Genomic DNA, 19340 nt, shown 5'->3' with positions numbered 1-19340 from the left:
AAATGGAATGGAGCTAAGCACAGGCAAAATCCTAGAGGAAAACCTAGTTCAGTCTGCTTTCCACCAGACGCTGGGAGATGAATTCACCTTTCAGCAGGACAATAACCTAAAACACAAGGCCAAATCTACACTGGAGTTGCTTACTAAGAAGACAGTGAATGTTCCTGAGTGGCCGAGTTACAGTTTTGACTTAAAACTGCTTGAAAACAAGACACGAAAATGGTTGTGTAGCAATGATCAACAACCAATTTTGACAGAGCTTGAAGAAATTTTTTTAAATAATAATGGGCAAATGTTGCACAATCCAGGTATGGAAAGCTCTTAGAATTACCCAGAAAGACTTGCAGCTGAAATCGCTGCCAAAGTTGATTCTAGCATGTATTGACTCAGTGGGTTGAAATCTTATATATTCAAGATATATTCAGGTTTTTTTTCTTCAAACAAAATAATATTTCTTCCACTTTGACAGTATTTTGTGTAGATCGTTGACAAAAATGACAATTAAATCCAATTGTAATGACACTTTGTAACAACAAAATGTGGAAAAATTCAAGGACTGAATACTGTCTGATGGCACTGAAGATGGAGATAAAAGAGAAGGGAGAGGAGGTGTAGAGAGATCTGCTGTGGGGAGTGGATTTAGGCAAGAGATCGTACTGAGTCTCCATCTGCTCCTCTCGCTTCTTCTTTCTTTCTGTCGTAAAGGGTCTGATTTACACCAGCAAAAACAGCCGGTCCTCTGAGTCCCACCCTTGAGAGCGAGAGACACACACACAAGCCTGACATCAGATCAGTGTGTTGATCTGTGAGGGAGGGCTCCATGCTGTTGGCTCATATGGATGTACTTTACAGCAGCCAGCCCAGTCAGCTGACGGTTGTTTATTCCTTTTATATGGTATAAGTAGACTGAAACAGTAGCTTTTTCTTAGAGTCCATTGTCCCTTTCCCAAATACAGGTTGTAGGTTTCTGTGAACTCAAGAAGATCCTCACTAAATTGTATTACTTTCTGAGACGGAGCTAAGTTTTAATTTGTCCGCCTTCTTCCTTCCATTTTTAGCTGTCGACTGTCCCTGTTTATAGTAGCTCAAATTGGAATCTAGGCCGGCGTAATTAACCCATTTTAACTGATTTAACAAATGAGAAATTGTATCTTTCTTAAACAAGTACAAATCTCAGACCCAACCCAACCTGTGATACCCAAAACAATGGGAAGGAACCCTACTACTTTACAGTAGGAAGTTAAAGTAGAGGAAGCGGCTCTCCTCTGTAGTCCAGCTGGGAAAACATCCAGTAGTGGTAGAGACAGAGGAGACTGATGACCAGAGACTTGGGTTCAAATAGTATTTAAAACCTTACAAATACTTTGAAAGTTTGATTGAGCCTGTCTGAAGTGCCATATTGGCAGTGTTTGGCAATTTTGTGACTCCCATTGACTCCACTGCACCAGGCAAGCTCAATCAAGCGTGGCTAAAAGTATTTGTAATTAATCAAATACCATTTGAACCCAGGCCCAGTCAGACGGGCTAGCAGTGGACATTCCTCAGTGATCGCTCGGTGGAGAAACGCAGCCATCCCAGACCACTGTGGCTTCACTAGCAGCATCATGGCTAGAGAGGCACTCCATGTAGGTCATCACAAAACCCACACTGAAATCATGAAGGCCAGCAATTATATTATCAGTACAGCCATTGTTACAACAAAATAGCAAGGCTATATATGTATGTAGGCTATCCCCATCTTATAATGAGATGTTATCTGTCTATTACTGTCTTGGAAGACATTTTGTGACATGCCTTGCCAATTACCTCAGACTTTGAGGTAATGCATTTAAATCGGTGAAAGGGTAGAAGGACACAATTGATGGAATTCACTTGGCATTGCAGAGGGACTTTGACCTAAAATGGTGTTTTACACGTAACTCGTTTTAAAGAGAACGAAAACATGCAGCCCTTTGGTCAGCTGTGGGATAATTGAGTGAGTGTGGATTAGGAACGTCTGTGTCTGAAGTGATTGTAGCATAAATACATGGTGGTGGTTTGAGTCTATAATCTCCTTATACCAGCTCCACATGTCCCCTCTACTCTAGAGAGTGTGCTCTGTAGCCCCCCTGTAAGCCCAGCAGCCCTGTCTCTGCCTTGCTTTTCATAGAAAAAGTATAGCTAGCACACCTATCGTATTAACAGGTGCATGGAGGGAAAACTGTGTACTGAATAGAACATCTCCAGCGCACTGGTGACATTGATGCTCCATATAATCTGTGGTAGGATCAAGATCACCAGTGTGCTGGATTTTCTTTTCTGTCAGTGCCTTGCTTTCAGTCAGGCCACGTTTCCTGAGAAGGCCTGGGTAGGAATTGTGGGTTTAATGTCGCTGGCTGGCGCCCAGCCTATATCTAGAAATATGTCAAGCCACTGCCCCTTTTGACGTAGTGTGCTGTGTATAGTATAAGCAGTAAGCATGCACTGTGTACAATCACGCACTCTAGTACACACTGAAGTATGTGCATACTTTTCTCTCCCTCTCGCACACATTTGATCTATTCATGCACACAATCACTCTCATAGATCCACAAACACTATGTCACACACACGCAAACCCACACAAACACATACTTGCTTTCTCACACTCTCTTGTGTTTTCTCTCTCTCTCTCTCTCTTCTCTCCTCTCTCTCTCTCTCACTCAATCACACACACATGCTCACACATTGCAGTTTTTTAACAGCTGGGGGCTTTTAATAGCCATCAACAGCTGGTTAGTCAGACATTCAGTGTCATCAATGTGGTAGCGATGATAAAGATGCTTACGTCTCGTCTCCCTGGGTCTGGCTAACAACCAGACTATCCAAAAACAAACCAGGCTAGGAGGTAGATCAGTATTATGATAACATCTCAGTGTTATAACCTGGAATTCATCTACAGTACTTCCCAGCCAGGCCAACACCACAATCTGAACCAAACAGGATGGTATAATCCAGAGCCAGATCAAACACAGATTGAGATTAACATCCATCTGTTAATCCCAGACTACCACTAACATATTTCTCAGTTGCTTAAAGGCTCATTCTCACAGGTGTGAAATTAAAAGTGTTTAGATAATAAAATATTTATAGAATTGTGTTATGCTGCAATACATATGTTTTGGACATCTCAGGATTTGATGGAATGGAATTTCAGATGGTGTAAATGTGTAGTGTTGTAAATAATGTATTTCCTTTACTTTTCTTGTATCCATCAACCTCCTTCAACCTGTGTGTGTGTGTGCAATCTGGAACCATCTCCTGCTCTGCCATCCAATCCGCTCTTCCTCTGGACAGATGATGAGGTAAGAAGACATTATTTTTCGTTCTTTTACTCAGACTCCTACTGTACACATTGCATCACCATTGGTAATGTTGATTGACTGCCCTGATAATGGTCTGGACCAAGGGGTAATTAAGGGTCAGTAGAAGGAAGCATTTGAAGATTTGCTTGAACTTTTGAGGTACTGAATAGGCCTGCAAGTGGCTGATAAAAAAATAAAATAATAATATGCCATTTAGCAGACGCTTTTATCCAAAGCGACTTAGTCATGTGTGCATACATTTTTACGAATGGGTGGTCCCGGGGATCGAACCCACTACCCTGGCGTTACAAGCACCATGCTCTACCAATTGAGCTACAGAGGACCACGATAACAACTTGGTATTTTGGTAAAAAGGAAGCTAACTGTAATTGGGAAAGTGAAAAGGTTGTTTTTGACAGTGAAAGGTGTTGAGTTGGGTAATGAATGTTTGCTGGGAGGATTTGTGTTGGCCGCCACATACCTGACAGGGTAACAGGTGTACTACTGTGTGGAAATGGGTGTGGTCTGGCGTTGAACCCAGTTTTTCTAGTTTCATGTCCCACGCAAGGTGACAGCTGAGACGTCTTACTGAAGGAGCGCCAGGTCTGTTTTTGACCCCTTGCGAAAGTATTCACCCCCCTTGGCATTTGTCCTATTTTGTTGCCTTACAACCTGGAATTAAAATTGTTTTTTGGGGGGTTTGTATCATTTGATTTACACAACATGCCTACCACTTTGAAGATGCAAAATATTTTTTCTTGTGAAACAAACAAGAAATATGACAAAAAAACAGAACTTGAGCGTGCATAACTATTCACCCCCCCCCAAAGTCAATACTTTGTAGAGCCACCTTTTGCAGCAATTACAGCTGCAAGTATCTTGGGGTATGTCTCTGTAAGCTTGGCACATCTAGCCACTGGGATTTTTGCCCATTCTTCAAGGCAAAACTGCTCCAGCTCCTTCAAGTTGGATGGGTTCCGCTGGTGTACAGCAGTCTTTAAGTCATACCACAGATTCTCAATTGGATTGAGGTCTGGGCTTTGACTAGGCCATTCCACTCGAGTGTTGCTTTAGCAGTATGCTTAGGGTCATTGTGCTGCTGGAAGGTGAACCTCCGTCCCAGTCTCAAATCAAATCTCTGGAAGACTGAAACAGGTTTCCCTCAAGAATTTCCCTGTATTTAGCGCCATCCATCATTCCTTCAATTCTGACCAGTTTCCCAGTCCCTGCTGATGAAAAACATCCCCACAGCATGATGCTGCCACCACCATGCTTCACTGTGGGGATGGTGTTCTCGGGGTGATGAGAGGTGTTGGGTTTGCGCCAGACATAGCGTTTTCCTTGATGGCCAAAAAGCTCAATTTGAGTCTCATCTGACCAGAGTACCTTCTTCCATATGTTTGGGGAGTCTCCCACATGGTTTTTGGTGAACACCAAACGTGTTTGCTTCTTTTTTTCTTTAAGCAATGGCTTTTTTCTGGCCACTCTTCCGTAAAGCCCAGCTCTGTGGAGTGTATGGCTTAAAGTGGTCCTATGGACAGATAGTCTAATCTCCGTTGTGGAGCTTTGCAGCTCCTTCAGGGTTATCTTTGGTCTCTGTTGCCTCTCTGATTAATGCCCTCCTTGCCTGGTCCGTGAGTTTTGGTGGGCGGCCCTCTCTTGGCAGGTTTGTTGTGGTGCCATATTCTTTCCATTTTTTAATAATGGATTTAATGGTGCTCCGTGGGATGTTCAAAGTTTCTGATCTTTTTTTGTAACCCAACCCTGATCTGTACTTCTCCACAACTTTGTCCCTGACCTGTTTGGAGAGCTCCTTGGTCTTCATGGTGCCGCTTGCTTGGTGGTGCCCCTTGCTTAGTGGTGTTGCAGACTCTGGGGCCTTTCAGAATAGGTGTGTATATATACTGAGATCATGTGACACTTAGATTGCACACAGGTGGACTTTTCTAACTAATTATGTGACTTCTGAAGGTAATCGGTTGCACCAGATCTTATTTAGGGGCTTCATAGCAAAGGGAGGGAAAAACGCCAATGGGGATTAATACTTTTGCAAGGCACTGTATGTATGCCTGTAGGCGTGCGTGTGTGTGTGTTGACGGTGCCAACTTCCAGTCCTACAATTCCACTGTCAGTAGCTTCCCATGAGGGCACCCAGTGAGTAATGGAGCCCTGTTACACAAACACACATACATCCCAGTGTTGTCTACATCCCACGGCCCTACAGCTGTGTTTGGGGGAGGTTTGTCTCCAAACACAGCAGACAAACATCTCTGAGGAGGGAGGAGTACAGGGGAAGAAGAGTAGAGGGTAGCTGAGGAGGGGAGTGGATCCGTATGGGTGTGTGACAGAGCTGTTCCTTCCTCTAAGCAGCATTCCTTATCCCTGGGACAGAAAGCTACTGTAACTGCTGCAGCACCAAGAGGGAACGCCCAGAGAGGAATTCTCAGTTCTCTACGGGATCCAGTCATGAGCTACAAAGAGAGTAGAGAGCCACGTGATCGAGTCATGAGCTAGAGGCTAGAGAGCCACTGGATCTACGGGGGTTTACGTTTATGCAACAACCCCTCCTGGATATGAGAGAAGATCGATGTTGAGGTCTTCAGATCCATGAATGCATTCCCTGTTCATTAAACTTCACCGATGGTTTGACCACAAAGCATATTTATCCCTTGTATCTGAAAGTGAAAACTTCAGCTCTGCAGTGTAGCCTATCCTCTTCCACTGTGACCATCCCTGGCTTCAGCCCAGCACATGCCGGACTGTGGGATGTGGTGGGAAAGAGGGTGGCTGTGGTTTCCTCTCTCTCTAGTCGTAAAAAGACACACACACAAACACACTCTCTGAATGATGATGTCATCACTGTCCCTGGATTGTGCCAGCCAGTTCTGGGCAGGGAAGCACAGCGACTGTAACCACAGATCTCTTCACTGTCAATGAGAAAACCAGGGTTTCTCTCTCTCGCGCGCTGTCTCTGTCTGTCTGGGGCTTTTAGTCAACCCAGCATTAGGCCTATATCCCTCTCCTTCAATTACAGCCTGTCACTGTGGCCATGGTGGAGGGACGAGGCTATAGTTAGACTTTATTAGCCTATTAGCTAGAAGCTAGTACGTAGCTACTGCAGTGGATGGATGCTGGGTGTTTTCCTTCCCCGTGGGTGTGTGTGTGCCTACATGCGTGCCACTGGGTATCCTGCGGACGTCAAGTGTGTGTATAGCCACACCCTGTCCATCCCTCGCGTGATTGACCGTGGTAAACCAGTGAAGCCAGTTAACACAATGACAACGCCTGTAAAAATAGATGTGTAGGGTGTTGCCACCATGCAGGCCTAGCTAGGGATGGGTGGTACGGGTTGGTTTTGATATCATGATTTGCTATTGATGCGCTGTAACTACTCAAAAGTACTTTGTGATATAGATCAGGCCACAACAACTATAGTGTAATTGATTCAAACTCATATCAAAAGTTAGAGAATAATGAATTATATACAGTACAGTTGATTCACTGCATGGATGGAATTCTATCATCCAATACAGTACATTATCCTAGCTTTCCCTTTATCTGAGGACCCATGCCAAACAATGGAGCCATTCTACATCACATCACCAGGCTTTGGGTCACTAGCTAAGTGGGTGGCGTACCATATCGCTGTCACTGCAACCAGAGTTGTCATTGTGTGTTAATCTCCGTGGGGAGGTGCTTGGGCTTAATTCTTCTCTCAGCTCTGTCTGGGGAAATGTGGTGTGTGATTGTGACAGTGCGATTCGGACACCAAGTCTCTAGCTGTGGCGGTGGCATTTTGTGACAGACCACCCTCAGGCTCTCACAGTTTGACAAGAGGGGAGGGACACAATCGAGTTAGGGAGCAGCAAGACATGCAACACTCCACTGTGACACCCAAGGTTGTCGGAAGTCAAGAGCAGAGTGAAACTAAGTTAAGAATGCGTGTCTGAAGAACTTAGAATCAGCTCTCCATGAGTCTGAATGGGTCCTCAGTTATCTAACCACCACTAAAGTGTCTGCCTCTCTCATGTCATGAGTTAAGAATGTGTCAATGTAGAACTTACAACGATCTACTACACTACAGTACACGGGGCATCACTATTCCGTGTCTCCTGTCCCCACCTCTAGCCTCCATCTAGCAGAGTGGCTGTGGTCCTTTGTTACTGAAGTTCTCCAAAATCACCCCTTTATTTTCTGCCTCAGTGCCTCTGTCATCTCTCTCCTTGCTGAAGGCAGGATGGGCTGTTCATTCTCATCCATTACGAGAAAGCACTACACCTTTTAAGTGCAGATCTACATCTATCTCTTTGCCCCCCCCCCCTTCCTCCCATCTCTCTCTCTCATCTCTCTTTCTTCACCCCCCCTCTCTCTCCCTCCCTCTCTCTCTCTGCCCTACTCCTCCCCCCCCTTCTCTGGGAGACCAGGGTAGAGGATTAACTGGACCCATAAATCCACCCCAGGGGATGCTGGGTAATGAGAGTTGACACTAATGACCTCCTCAGGTTGTTGTTTTGATGCTAGAGCACTTAACCCTTTACCTTCCAATGGCTTGATGGATGTTTTGTTGTCGTGGATATGTAGCTGTGTCTAGCACCTGAAAGAATATCCTCTTGATGGACAATAAACGTGTCTTTATCAATGTTCCTCATTTGTTTCCATATGGAAGTGGTACGATATAGATTTGAAATACCAAGTCAAGACTGATATAAAGTCAGACGAAGGCTCAATAATTTACAACCTCACTTCCTGTGATCAGTCACTACTTCCTGTCCCGACTAGGGCCTGTTAGTTCAGCAGACGCAGGGCTCGGCCCCAATCTGGCTCCATAGATGTCCCATGTCAGTTGGTGGCCACCCTCTGGCCCTCCTTGAGCCTCCATTCCCCAGGCTTTCAGTCGGTCAGAGGGCGACCCGGACATTCCTCAGAACCCCCAAAGAAGTGGCCCCTGCCAAGCGTCTCTCTCCCCTCCGTCCCCCCAACGGAGAGGGGCCTGGCTATAAATATACCCCAGCTTGATTCCCATGTCCGCTACTGGGGTCCCAGCAGTCACACAGCAGGGCGAGGGAGGGGGGGGGCATCACCAGGCTTGGACCAGAGAAGCCACCGTCCTGCTAAAGCTACCCCAGAAAGGACGAGGCTCCTGGGGGAAGAGGGTGCTGATTTGATGGGTGGTGGTGGAGAATGGGGGAGGGGTGGATGTTGAATGGGGTCGGATAGGATTAAAAGGTCCTGTAAATCCTCTACAGTTTAAATGTGTCTAGTGGTCAACTTCTTTCCTTTTTTGAAGGACGAGCCTTTAAACATGTCTGCTGTCCATCCTAGGGATTATCCCTGTTGACATACAGTATGTTGGGTCATTTTCTGACACCGTGATTGCATTTGGAGCTGCAGAGAAAGAGGATGTGTGGTCTGCGTGTGAATCGCCACCCTCATCTATTCCGTGTTGAGCTGAATTCTCTTCTCTTGAGTGTTGGATTTGTTTTGTAGTTGTTGCTGCATTTTCGACACACAACACATTATAAATTCCAGTAACTTCTAGATTTGGGTTATAGGTGTATTTGGGGGAATCCTTTTCAATCCTAGCAACTGTAATGTAATGCTTACTGCAAACCAACAACAAACAGACACTGATCCCTAATTGTTTGCATGCATGCTCTGGGCTCTCATTCTCTCTGACAAACTCCCTGTCTATATGCTATTGCTGAGTTCTGCTGACTTCTATCTAGACTGAATTCCCATCTAGGCTGTGTATCACAGAGAGAGCTAGATGTGAGGATTGGTTGACTGTTGTGTGTGCTGAGATTGAGGCTCTGACACAGACACCCGATCCTGTCAGTCTGCTGTATGGGGAGCTGAGTGATGGAACATCCAGACATTCTATCATTCTACCTGAATGAAGCAGAGCAGACTGACTGAGTCACTCCCTGTCAGCCTGAGACAGTGGTATATCTGATCTGCAGTATGGTAACTACACCTGACTGTCTGTGAGATCCTGTATTAGCTAATAAGACTGGCTAAGGCTGATTTGTGAAGCAGTTGGTGTAGAACCGTTACTGACATCTTTCTCTCTGGTTGTTCATGAGCCAAACAATGTTCTAACATTTCATTGCTGCACAAAGATCACTCACACGGTGTGTGACAATGACCTCTGAGAATTGTTCTTTGGTCTCAGCCTCTCGGGAATAAACCTCAAAACAACAAACCCAAGTGTGGCGTCTCTGCTACAGCCGAGGGCGTGTGTGCGTGCGAGACGAGGTGACATATAGCGCTTCCGGAACCAGCACAGCGGCGAGGCTTAATGCTATCCAGCTGCAGCTGTGCCCCTAAACATTTCCAGATGCCCCCAAGATGCACCAGGTCAGCATGAGGAAATGCCAGGCGAGCCAAGAGGAGGAGGAGAAGGGTAGATGAGAAGAGGATGATAAACGAGGGGAAGAGTGGAGGTAATGATAGATGAGAAGGCTATAGGAGAGGAGAAGAGTAGTTAGACAAGGAGAAGAAGAGTATAGGGCAGATGAGAGAGGAGAGGAGAGACAGACCAGGGACCACGCCAACTAAGCCACTGGCATCCAGTGTGCCTAGCCTGGACCAAACCACTAGTTACTCAATAGTCATTCCATCCCACCCATCGGAGACAGACCGAGAGACAGGAGGGCAGCTCTTGCATGGTAGTGATTTAGAGGCTTGATGTAGTAGCTGTAGCATGGAATGCAGTACCGTGCTGTGACATGTTGACATATGGAATGACAGGAGGGAGGTAGGGGTGAGAGGGAAAGGGGTATAGACGGCACCATTTGTGTATGGGAACGTTATGATGTGATGCTGTGGTGGGAATTGGTGGAGCTACTACACTTAGGATGAATCTCAATAGTCAGATAGATAACGTGTTGTCTTCAATGTGATGACACAGGTATTGGAGGCTAGACTGATTCACAGGCCAGCCGCAGAACTCCCGTGGAGTCTCAGCCCAGTGAAGTGTGTAGGGGGCAGCAGCAGCGGTAGTAGAAGCCAGACAGTCAGTGAGGTGTGTGTGTGTGTGTGTGATCCGTGTTGTTCCCTGTTTCCAGGGCTTTGAACGGCTGCCCTTTTGAAACTTAATTTCCTTCAAGTCGCCACACTACCCTCCCTGTCCCGCCCTGTCATTGAGACACAGCCAAAATAAGCAGGAGACCCCAGCATCTCTCTGAACACACACACACACACACACACACACCCTCCGTCCCACACACACACATACGCACACACACACACACACCACCCCATCCCACTCACTCAAACACACGGCTCATAAAACTGCACCTGGTCCTAGCCTGGCTCCATTACACATGGGATAGATCTCCCTCACTGTTTACATCTAGTCCATGACTCTCCAACAGTCTACTCTTCCTGTAGGCCTACTGTAGGTTTATCTCAATACTGTAGGTTTGTCTGTGTGTACGAGACTGACTGTGGGTTTGTAATACTGAACCTTACACTTCCCTTCTGAGACCTATACACACACACACACGTTCTGACATCCGAAACCAAACCACAAACACAAAGCCGTCTAGCTAACATTTGTTAATATTTACAACATACAGTGGGGGAAAAAAGTATTTAGTCAGCCACCAATTGTGCAAGTTCTCCCACTTAAAAAGATGAGAGAGGCCTGTAATTTTCATCATAGGTACACGTTAACTATGACAGACAAAATGAGAAAAAATATCCAGAAAATCACATTGTAGGATTTTTTATGAATTTATTTGCAAATTATGGTGGAAAATAAGTATTTGGTCAATAACAAAAGTTTCTCAATACTTTGTTATATACCCTTTGTTGGCAATGACACAGGTCAAACGTTTTCTGTAAGTCTTCACAAGGTTTTCACACACTGTTGCTGGTATTTTGGCCCATTCCTCCATGCAGATCTCCTCTAGAGAAGTGATGTTTTGGGGCTGTCGCTGGGCAACACAGACTTTCAACTCCCTCCAAAGATTTTCTATGGGGTTGAGATCTGGAGACTGGCTAGGCCACTCCAGGACCTTGAAATGCTTCTTACGAAGCCACTCCTTCGTTGCCCGGGCGGTGTGTTTGGGATCATTGTCATGCTGAAAGACCCAGCCACGTTTCATCTTCAATGCCCTTGCTGATGGAAGGAGGTTTTCACTCAAAATCTCACGATACATGGCCCCATTCATTCTTTCCTTTACACGGATCAGTCGTCCTGGTCCCTTTGCAGAAAAACAGCCCCAAAGCATGATGTTTCCACCCCCATGCTTCACAGTAGGTATGGTGTTCTTTGGATGCAACTCAGCATTCTTTGTCCTCCAAACACGACGAGTTGAGTTTTTACCAAAAAGTTATATTTTGGTTTCATCTGACCATATGACATTCTCCCAATCCTCTTCTGGATCATCCAAATGCACTCTAGCAAACTTCAGCCGGGCCTGGACATGTACTGGCTTAAGCAGGGGGACACGTCTGGCACTGCAGGATTTGGGTCCCTGGCGGCGTAGTGTGTTACTGATGGTAGGCTTTGTTACTTTGGTCCCAGCTCTCTGCAGGTCATTCACTAGGTCCCCCCGTGTGGTTCTGGGATTTTTGCTCACCGTTCTTGTGATCATTTTGACCCCACGGGGTGAGATCTTGCATGGAGCCCCAGATCGAGGGAGATTATCAGTGGTCTTGTATGTCTTCCATTTCCTAATAATTGCTCCCACAGTTGATTTCTTCAAACCAAGCTGCTTACCTATTGCAGATTCAGTCTTCCCAGCCTGGTGCAGGTCTACAATTTTGTTTCTGTGACAGCTCTTTGGTCTTGGCCATTGTGGAGTTTGGAGTGTGACTGTTTGAGGTTGTGGACAGGTGTCTTTTATACTGATAACAAGTTCAAACAGTTGCCATTAATACAGGTAATGAGTGGAGGACAGAGGAGCCTCTTAAAGAAGAAGTTACAGGTCTGTGAGAGCCAGAAATCTTGCTTGTTTGTAGGTGACCAAATACTTATTTTCCACCATAATTTGCAAATAAATTCATAAAAATCCTACAATGTGATTTTCTGGATTTTTTTTCCTCAATTTGTCTGTCATAGTTGACGTGTACCTATGATGAAAATTACAGGCCTCTATCTTTTTAAGTGGGAGAACTTGCACAATTGGTGGCTGACTAAATACTTTTTTCCCCACTGTATGTAGGGTTCCATGCAGGGCAGGCTACGGCTGGGTTACAGCCGAGTCCCAGCTATGTCCTTCGTCTTTTAACAGATGGTTTTTCATAATAGTTGACATTTCTGTTATTTCTGTAATGATCTATATTACTCACTTGGACAGATGCCCTGCCACAGACAGTTTGGGCTGTGTTTGTATAAGATTAGAGTTTTGTTGAAATAAATAGTATCAACATGAATTTGATCTGCTCCTTCTGGCTACTGTTCTATTCATCTGTAATAACAATACTGTATGTATCTTTCATAGCACCATCCCTTTCTGAATCTCTGTGCTGAGAAGTATGAGATGTTAGCATTATGTGAGTAAGGAGGACCACATTACAGTTGTTTTACCTGTCCTGTGTCTGTCCCAATGTCTGATTTGAAAATATGATTCCAAAGAGAACCGTCCAGTCACTTTTCTCACTGACAATGTGTGTGTGATGGAGCCAGGGGCATAGTGTGATGTGTGTGTTGGAGCCAGAGGCATAGTGTGATGTGTGTGTGTGTTGGAGCCAGGGGCTGAGGCGCAGTGTGTGTGTGTGTGTGTTTTGGTAGTGAGTGACTGTGGTGCAGAACAACACTCAACATGTGTGTCTTATTGAGAGATCAAAGAGGAGGAGACATGTTGCTCCTGCTACCTCCCAGGAACACACAATTCTTTACCCTCCCCTCTTCATTTCATTTCCTCCTCTACCTCTCCATCTCTCTTTTTGTCCTGTGTGAAATGGAAGAGATCATCTTACACATACACATACACATACACACCCTGAGATGTCTGTGGCATCTTGACCTCCCTGTTATCCGGTAGCACAACCCTGACCACATTCTATATCACTCCCAGATTCCAGCCCTCTTTCATGGTCTACGCCCACACACACGTAACAGCTCATTTATGTCCTTGGTTGCTCCATTTACTTATGCTGTGTGAGGCATACTGTAGCTAATTATAGACACAATTCTGATAACAGACGTGTGTGTGTGTGCACGCGAATTCACGTGAGATGAGGTTGGTTCTTCGAACGGTACAGAGAGAACACATGGTTGCCCATTCCTGGGTTTACATTTTTAAACGGCTACTAAAGACCATATTCAACTAATTACTTCCTCATTTCTACCAGTAAAACCTCTTCCATCTCCTTTTAGACTCTGGTCATTTAAGGGGAGCTGGGAAAACATCCGGGGAGCAGACAGACTAGAGACAGACTGCTAGGTCTAGGGTTAGGCCTTGCCATGGGCAACCCTTTAATGAAGTTATCAAGAGAGCGAGTAGAGCAGCGGTGCCCTGTCTGTCAGTCTGTCTGTCTGTCAAAGAACAGGTCCCGGAGTTCACTTAACTATGCTGTTCTCTTCTTTCTGGTCTCTGTCCAATTCAATGTCCTCCCCAGTCAGTTTCAAAGGGAACGTCTTAGGAAAGAGAAAATTTGTTAAGTGTTTGACAAACAGCTTGATTAGAAAATTATTGTTCAAATTGGTTTGAACTTAAACCTGGTCTGAAGAACACTGTTGTAGAACTTGTTTGCTTATAGATGGGTTGGTTGTTTAGCAACAAAACCGATGCGTATGCAACTATGGGGCAAAACAGACTGGGTTGGCTTAGATTGTTGACAACATGTAAACAATTTCGTTTCCAATGTTTATTAAAACATAAATAAAGTTGCACAATGACCATCTGTCTCTCAAACACATTGTTACAGTTTTTGGTTAGCTAACTAGCTAGCAAATGTTAGCCATATTAGCATAGAAATAACATCAGTCAAAAACACCTCAAAATAACACACGGTATCAAGAACAGGATCAAATGAGCTGAAACGAGCCACTTATGATTCACCACATGGCAGTTTCTTGTCAGTGTTGCTAGCTATCTGGCCATCCAGAACCATAAAAGCACACAGTCTTCTGCCCCTTTTGAAGAGCGCACATTGTTTTTGTGACATCAGCTAACCTGTCTATAAGTCACCCTCTTTCCTCACCATCTCCCTTAGAATGTACCTTGTGTGGCTACATTAGCTACAGTATCCTCTTACAGTGGAATGTTTGTTCCCCTACTATCCATGAATCTCATCATCACTATATTAGTAATGCCTGTTACAGTGGCACACAGGGTGATCTTATTGTTGCTGTTGTGATATTTTATTCATTATCGTTGCGTCCTGCCTGCCTGGATATTGTTCTGTAGACTGCATAGCACTGCTGCAGGGTTTTTGTTTTAAAGCCAACCTAAAATACTGCAGTGTGTGCAATTAGTGCCTCTGTGTGCGTGCAAAAACAGTGTTGGGACGCCCAGAGTGAGTGGTGAGTGAATGGTAATCAGAGAGAGAGCTTTCCCAATCCACCCAACGTTGCTTGTTGTAAGCCCCTTTTACATCTGACTACACAATGAAGGACACTAATTCCAAGAGGACTTTGGGTAAACCATACCCCTCCTCTTCGCCCCTCTGTTCCCCTTAGCAGGGGGGCTCAGCAGCACCCTTAATTCACACTTCAGCTAGAGTAGAGATTCGGGGAAATTAGAACTCTCGCTCACACACATCACTGAGATTTGTGAAACTTGAAATGCACACATGTACACCCACGCATACACACAGTCCTCCCTTTCATTTGTGAATGCATTCGTGTGCAAGTGTACTGTACACGCAAACATCTCAGTTACTGTATTTCAAAAAACTATGGAATTTCAAGTGTTCTGGAATGCCCTCTACTGTTCCTCCATCATGGAAACAGGATTAAAGCTTTGCATGAGCAGAGAAGTAAATGGAATGCCCTAAGCATCTTACCACAGCACAACTCTCCTCATCTCCACTTCTCTCCCAGGGAGGAATGCAGTCAGACTGCGCTCCACCTGTTCTGTTCCACTGCTGTCACGACGACGGAAGGTTGGCACCTGCCCTCTTGTGCCGCCCGGCCCGTCTACGATATCTACAGTTGATGTCGGAAGTTTACATACACTTTAGCCAAATATATTTAAACTCAGCTTTTTTCACAATTCCTGACATTTAATCCTAGTAAAAATTCCCTGTCTTAGGTCAGTTAGGATCACCACTTTATTTTATGAATGTGAAATGTCAGAATAATAGTAGAGAGAATGATTTATTTCAGCTTTTATTTCTTTCATCACATTCCCAGTGGGTCAGAAGTTTACATACACTCAATTAGTATTTGGTAGCATTGCCTTTAAATTGTTTAACATGGGTCAAATGTTTCGGGTAGCCTTCCACAAGCTTCCCACAATAAGTTGGGTGAATTTTGGCCCATTCCTCCTGATACAGCTGGTGTAACTGAGTCAGGTTTGTAGGACTCCTTGCTCGCACACACATGTTCTATAGGATTGAGGTCAGGGCTTTGTGATGGCCACTCCAATATCTTGACTTTGTTGTCCTTAAGCCATTTTGCCACAACTTTGGAAGTATGCTTGGGGTCATTGTCCATTTGGAAGACCCATTTGCGACTAAGCTTTAACTTCCTGACTGATGTCTTGAGATGTTGCTTCAATATATCCACATAATATTCCTTTCTCATGATGCCATCTATTTTGTGAAGTGCACCAGTCCCCCCTGCAGCAAAACACCCCCACAGCATGATGCTGCCACGCCCGTGCTTCACGATTGGGATGGTGTTCTTCGGCTTGCAAGCTCCCCCCTTTTTCTTCCAAACATAACGATGGTCATTATGGCCAAACAGTTCTATTTTTGTTTCAGCAGACCAGAGGACATTTCTCCAAAAAGTATGATCTTTGTCCCCATGTGCAGTTGCAAACCGTAGTCTGGCTTTTTTATGGCGGTTTTGGAGCAGTGGCTTCTTCCTTGGTGAGCGGCCTTTCAGGTTATGTCGATATAGGACTCGTTTTACTGTGGATATACAGTGGGGAGAACAAGTATTTGATACACTGCTGATTTTGCAGGTTTTCCTACTTACAAAGCATGTAGAGGTCTGTAATTTTTATCATAGGTACACTTCAACTGTGAGAGACGGAATCTAAAACAAAAATCCAGAAAATCACATTGTATGATTTTTAAGTAATTAATTTGCATTTTATTGCATGACATAAGTATTTGATACATCAGAAAAGCAGAACTTAATATTTGGTACAGAAACCTTTGTTTGCAATTACAGAGATCATACGTTTCCTGTAGGTCTTGACCAGGTTTGCACACACTGCAGCAGGGATTTTGGCCCACTCCTCCATACAGACCTTCTCCAGATCCTTCAGGTTTCGGGGCTGTCGCTGGGCAATACGGACTTTCAGCTCCCTCCAAAGATTTTCTATTAGGTTCAGGTCTGGAGACTGGCTAGGCCACTCCAGGACCTTGAGATGCTTCTTACGGAGCCACTCCTTAGTTGCCCTGGCTGTGTGTTTCGGGTCGTTGTCATGCTGGAAGACCCAGCCACGACCCATCTTCAATACTCTTACTGAGGGAAGGAGGTTGTTGGCCAAGATCTCGCGATACATGGCCCTATCCATCCTCCCCTCAATACGGTACAGTCGTCCTGTCCCCTTTGCAGAAAAGCATCCCCAAAGAATGATGTTTCCACCTCCATGCTTCACGGTTGGGATGGTGTTCTTGGGGTTGTACTCATCCTTCTTCCTCCAAACACGGCGAGTGGAGTTTAGACCAAAAAGCTCTATTTTTGTCTCATCAGACCACATTACCTTCTCCCATTCCTCCTCTGGATCATCCAGATGGTCATTGGCAAACTTCAGACGGACCTGGACATGCGCTGGCTTGAGCAGGGGGACCTTGCGTGCGCTGCAGGATTTTAATCCATGACGGCGTAGTGTGTTACTAATGGTTTTCTTTGAGACTGTGGTCCCAGCTCTCTTCAGGTCATTGACCAGGACCTGCCGTGTAGTTCTGGGCTGATCCCTCACCTTCCTCATGATCATTGATGCCCCACGAGGTGAGATCTTGCATGGAGCCCCAGACCGAGGGTGATTGACCGTCATCTTGAACTTCTTCCATTTTCTAATAATTGCGCCAACAGTTGTTGCCTTCTCACCAAGCTGCTTGCCTATTGTCCTGTAGCCCATCCCAGCCTTGTGCAGGTCTACAATTTTATCCCTGATGTTCTTACACAGCTCTCTGGTCTTGGCCATTGTGGAGAGGTTGGAGTCTGTTTGATTGAGTGTGTGGACAGGTGTCTTTTATACAGGTAACGAGTTCAAACAGGTGCAGTTAATACAGGTAATGAGTGGAGAACAGGAGGGCTTCTTAAAGAAAAACTAACAGGTGTGTGAGAGCCGGAATTCTTACTGGTTGGTAGGTGATCAAATACTTATGTCATGCAATAAAATGCAAATTCATTACTTAAAAATCATACAATTTGATTTTCTGGATTTTTGTTTTAGATTCCGTCTCTCACAGTTGAAGTGTACATATGATACAAATTACAGACCTCTACATGCTTTGTAAGTAGGAAAACCTGCAAAATTGGCAGTGTATCAAATACTTTTTTACCTGTTTCCTCCAGCATCTTCACAAGGTCCTTTGCTGTTGTTCTGGGATTGATTTGCACTTTTCGAACCAAAGTACGTTCACCTCTAGGAGACAGAACGTGTCTCCTTCCTGAGCGGTATGACGGCTGCGTGGTCCCATGGTGTTTATACATGCGTACTATTGTTTGTACAAATGAATGTGGTACCTTCAGGCGTTTTGAAATTGCTCCCAAGGATGAACCAGACTTGTGGAGGTCTACACTTTTTTTGGCTGATTTCTTTTGATTTTCCCATGATGTCAAGCAAAGAGGCACTGAGTTTGAAGGTAGGCCTTGAAATACATCCACAGGTACACCTCCAATTGACTCGAATGATGTCAATTAGCCTATCAGAAGCTTCTAAAGCCATCACAGTCAACTTATTGTATGTAAACTTCTGTCCCACTGGAATTGTGATACAGTGAATTATAAGTGAAATAATCTCTATGTAAACAATTGTTGGAAAAATTACTTGTCATGCACAAAGTAGATGTCCTAACCGACTTGCCAAAACTATAGTTTGTTAACAAGAAATGTGTGGAGTGGTTGAAAAACAAGTTTTAATGACTCCAACCTAAGTGTATGTAAACTTCCGACTTCAACTGTATGTAATCATGGAATGCAACCAGTTATTGTTGAGTACAGAATGAAACCCAACTGGCAAGCCATGTATAAGTTATGGACAGAGTAAGTTAGACACAGTCTGTGACTGAGGAGGAGGGTCTAGAGAAGTTTACTGTGCACTGATTTTGTGTGTGTGTGTTTCGTCCCATGACCACAGGGGACAATGTAGTTACTGATTGTGGGTTAGGAATGACCGTTGGGTTTGGTGAATTGGGCATTCTTTATAGGATAGTAAGATGCAACTCTGAAAAATGCTAATCTAAAATGACAGTTGTGGACATTTTTAACTATTACTTTGTCTTGTGACATTGTTCTATCTCGGAATAGTTGTGGCATGAGTGGGCCTGGAGAGAGAAAGACTGGCATTGCGTAACATCACATCATAAGTCAAAGACAGTGGATGTCAACCACACATTACACAAACAAAGCAAACCTCACACTCATACATGACCAAGATTCCTGTGTGGTTCCAAGAAGCAGTTAAACATTTATTCTGTCACAATAAAACGAGGGAGATTTATGCGTTAATAACAGTTTGGGAAGTTTTTCTGTTCCAAAAATATCCCTGACTGCGAATATGGCCCCAGGTTGTTTTAGTACATCTTGCTATGCCAAGTTGAACATCTTTGGCAAGTTGAACTGATTTAACAGTTTCTTCTGTTTCACTTGGAGCTACCCACTAGCTATTCTTCTATGGATGTTCCCAGAATACCTTTTGGCAGTGTTAAGTTCTTCTG

General features: G+C 44.6%; 1 protein-coding gene across 1 annotated transcript in view; it reads left to right on the top strand.

Annotated features, from left to right (window-relative positions):
• LOC121566230 (septin-4) overlaps positions 1 to 19340 on the top strand; it is a 63540-nt gene that overhangs the window by 2575 nt on the left and 41625 nt on the right. Inside the window, exon 2 of the mRNA XM_041876410.2 lies at positions 3316 to 3323. Within this exon, the coding sequence (XP_041732344.1) occupies positions 3316 to 3323 (8 nt within the window). The remainder of the gene's footprint in view (positions 1 to 3315; positions 3324 to 19340) is intronic.

Source organism: Coregonus clupeaformis, unplaced genomic scaffold (assembly GCF_020615455.1).
Source record: "Coregonus clupeaformis isolate EN_2021a unplaced genomic scaffold, ASM2061545v1 scaf0035, whole genome shotgun sequence".
In the NCBI taxonomy this organism is placed as follows: domain Eukaryota; kingdom Metazoa; phylum Chordata; class Actinopteri; order Salmoniformes; family Salmonidae; genus Coregonus; species Coregonus clupeaformis.
Note: the sequence above shows the minus strand (reverse complement) of the source record. Positions and strands in the feature narration are given on the sequence as shown.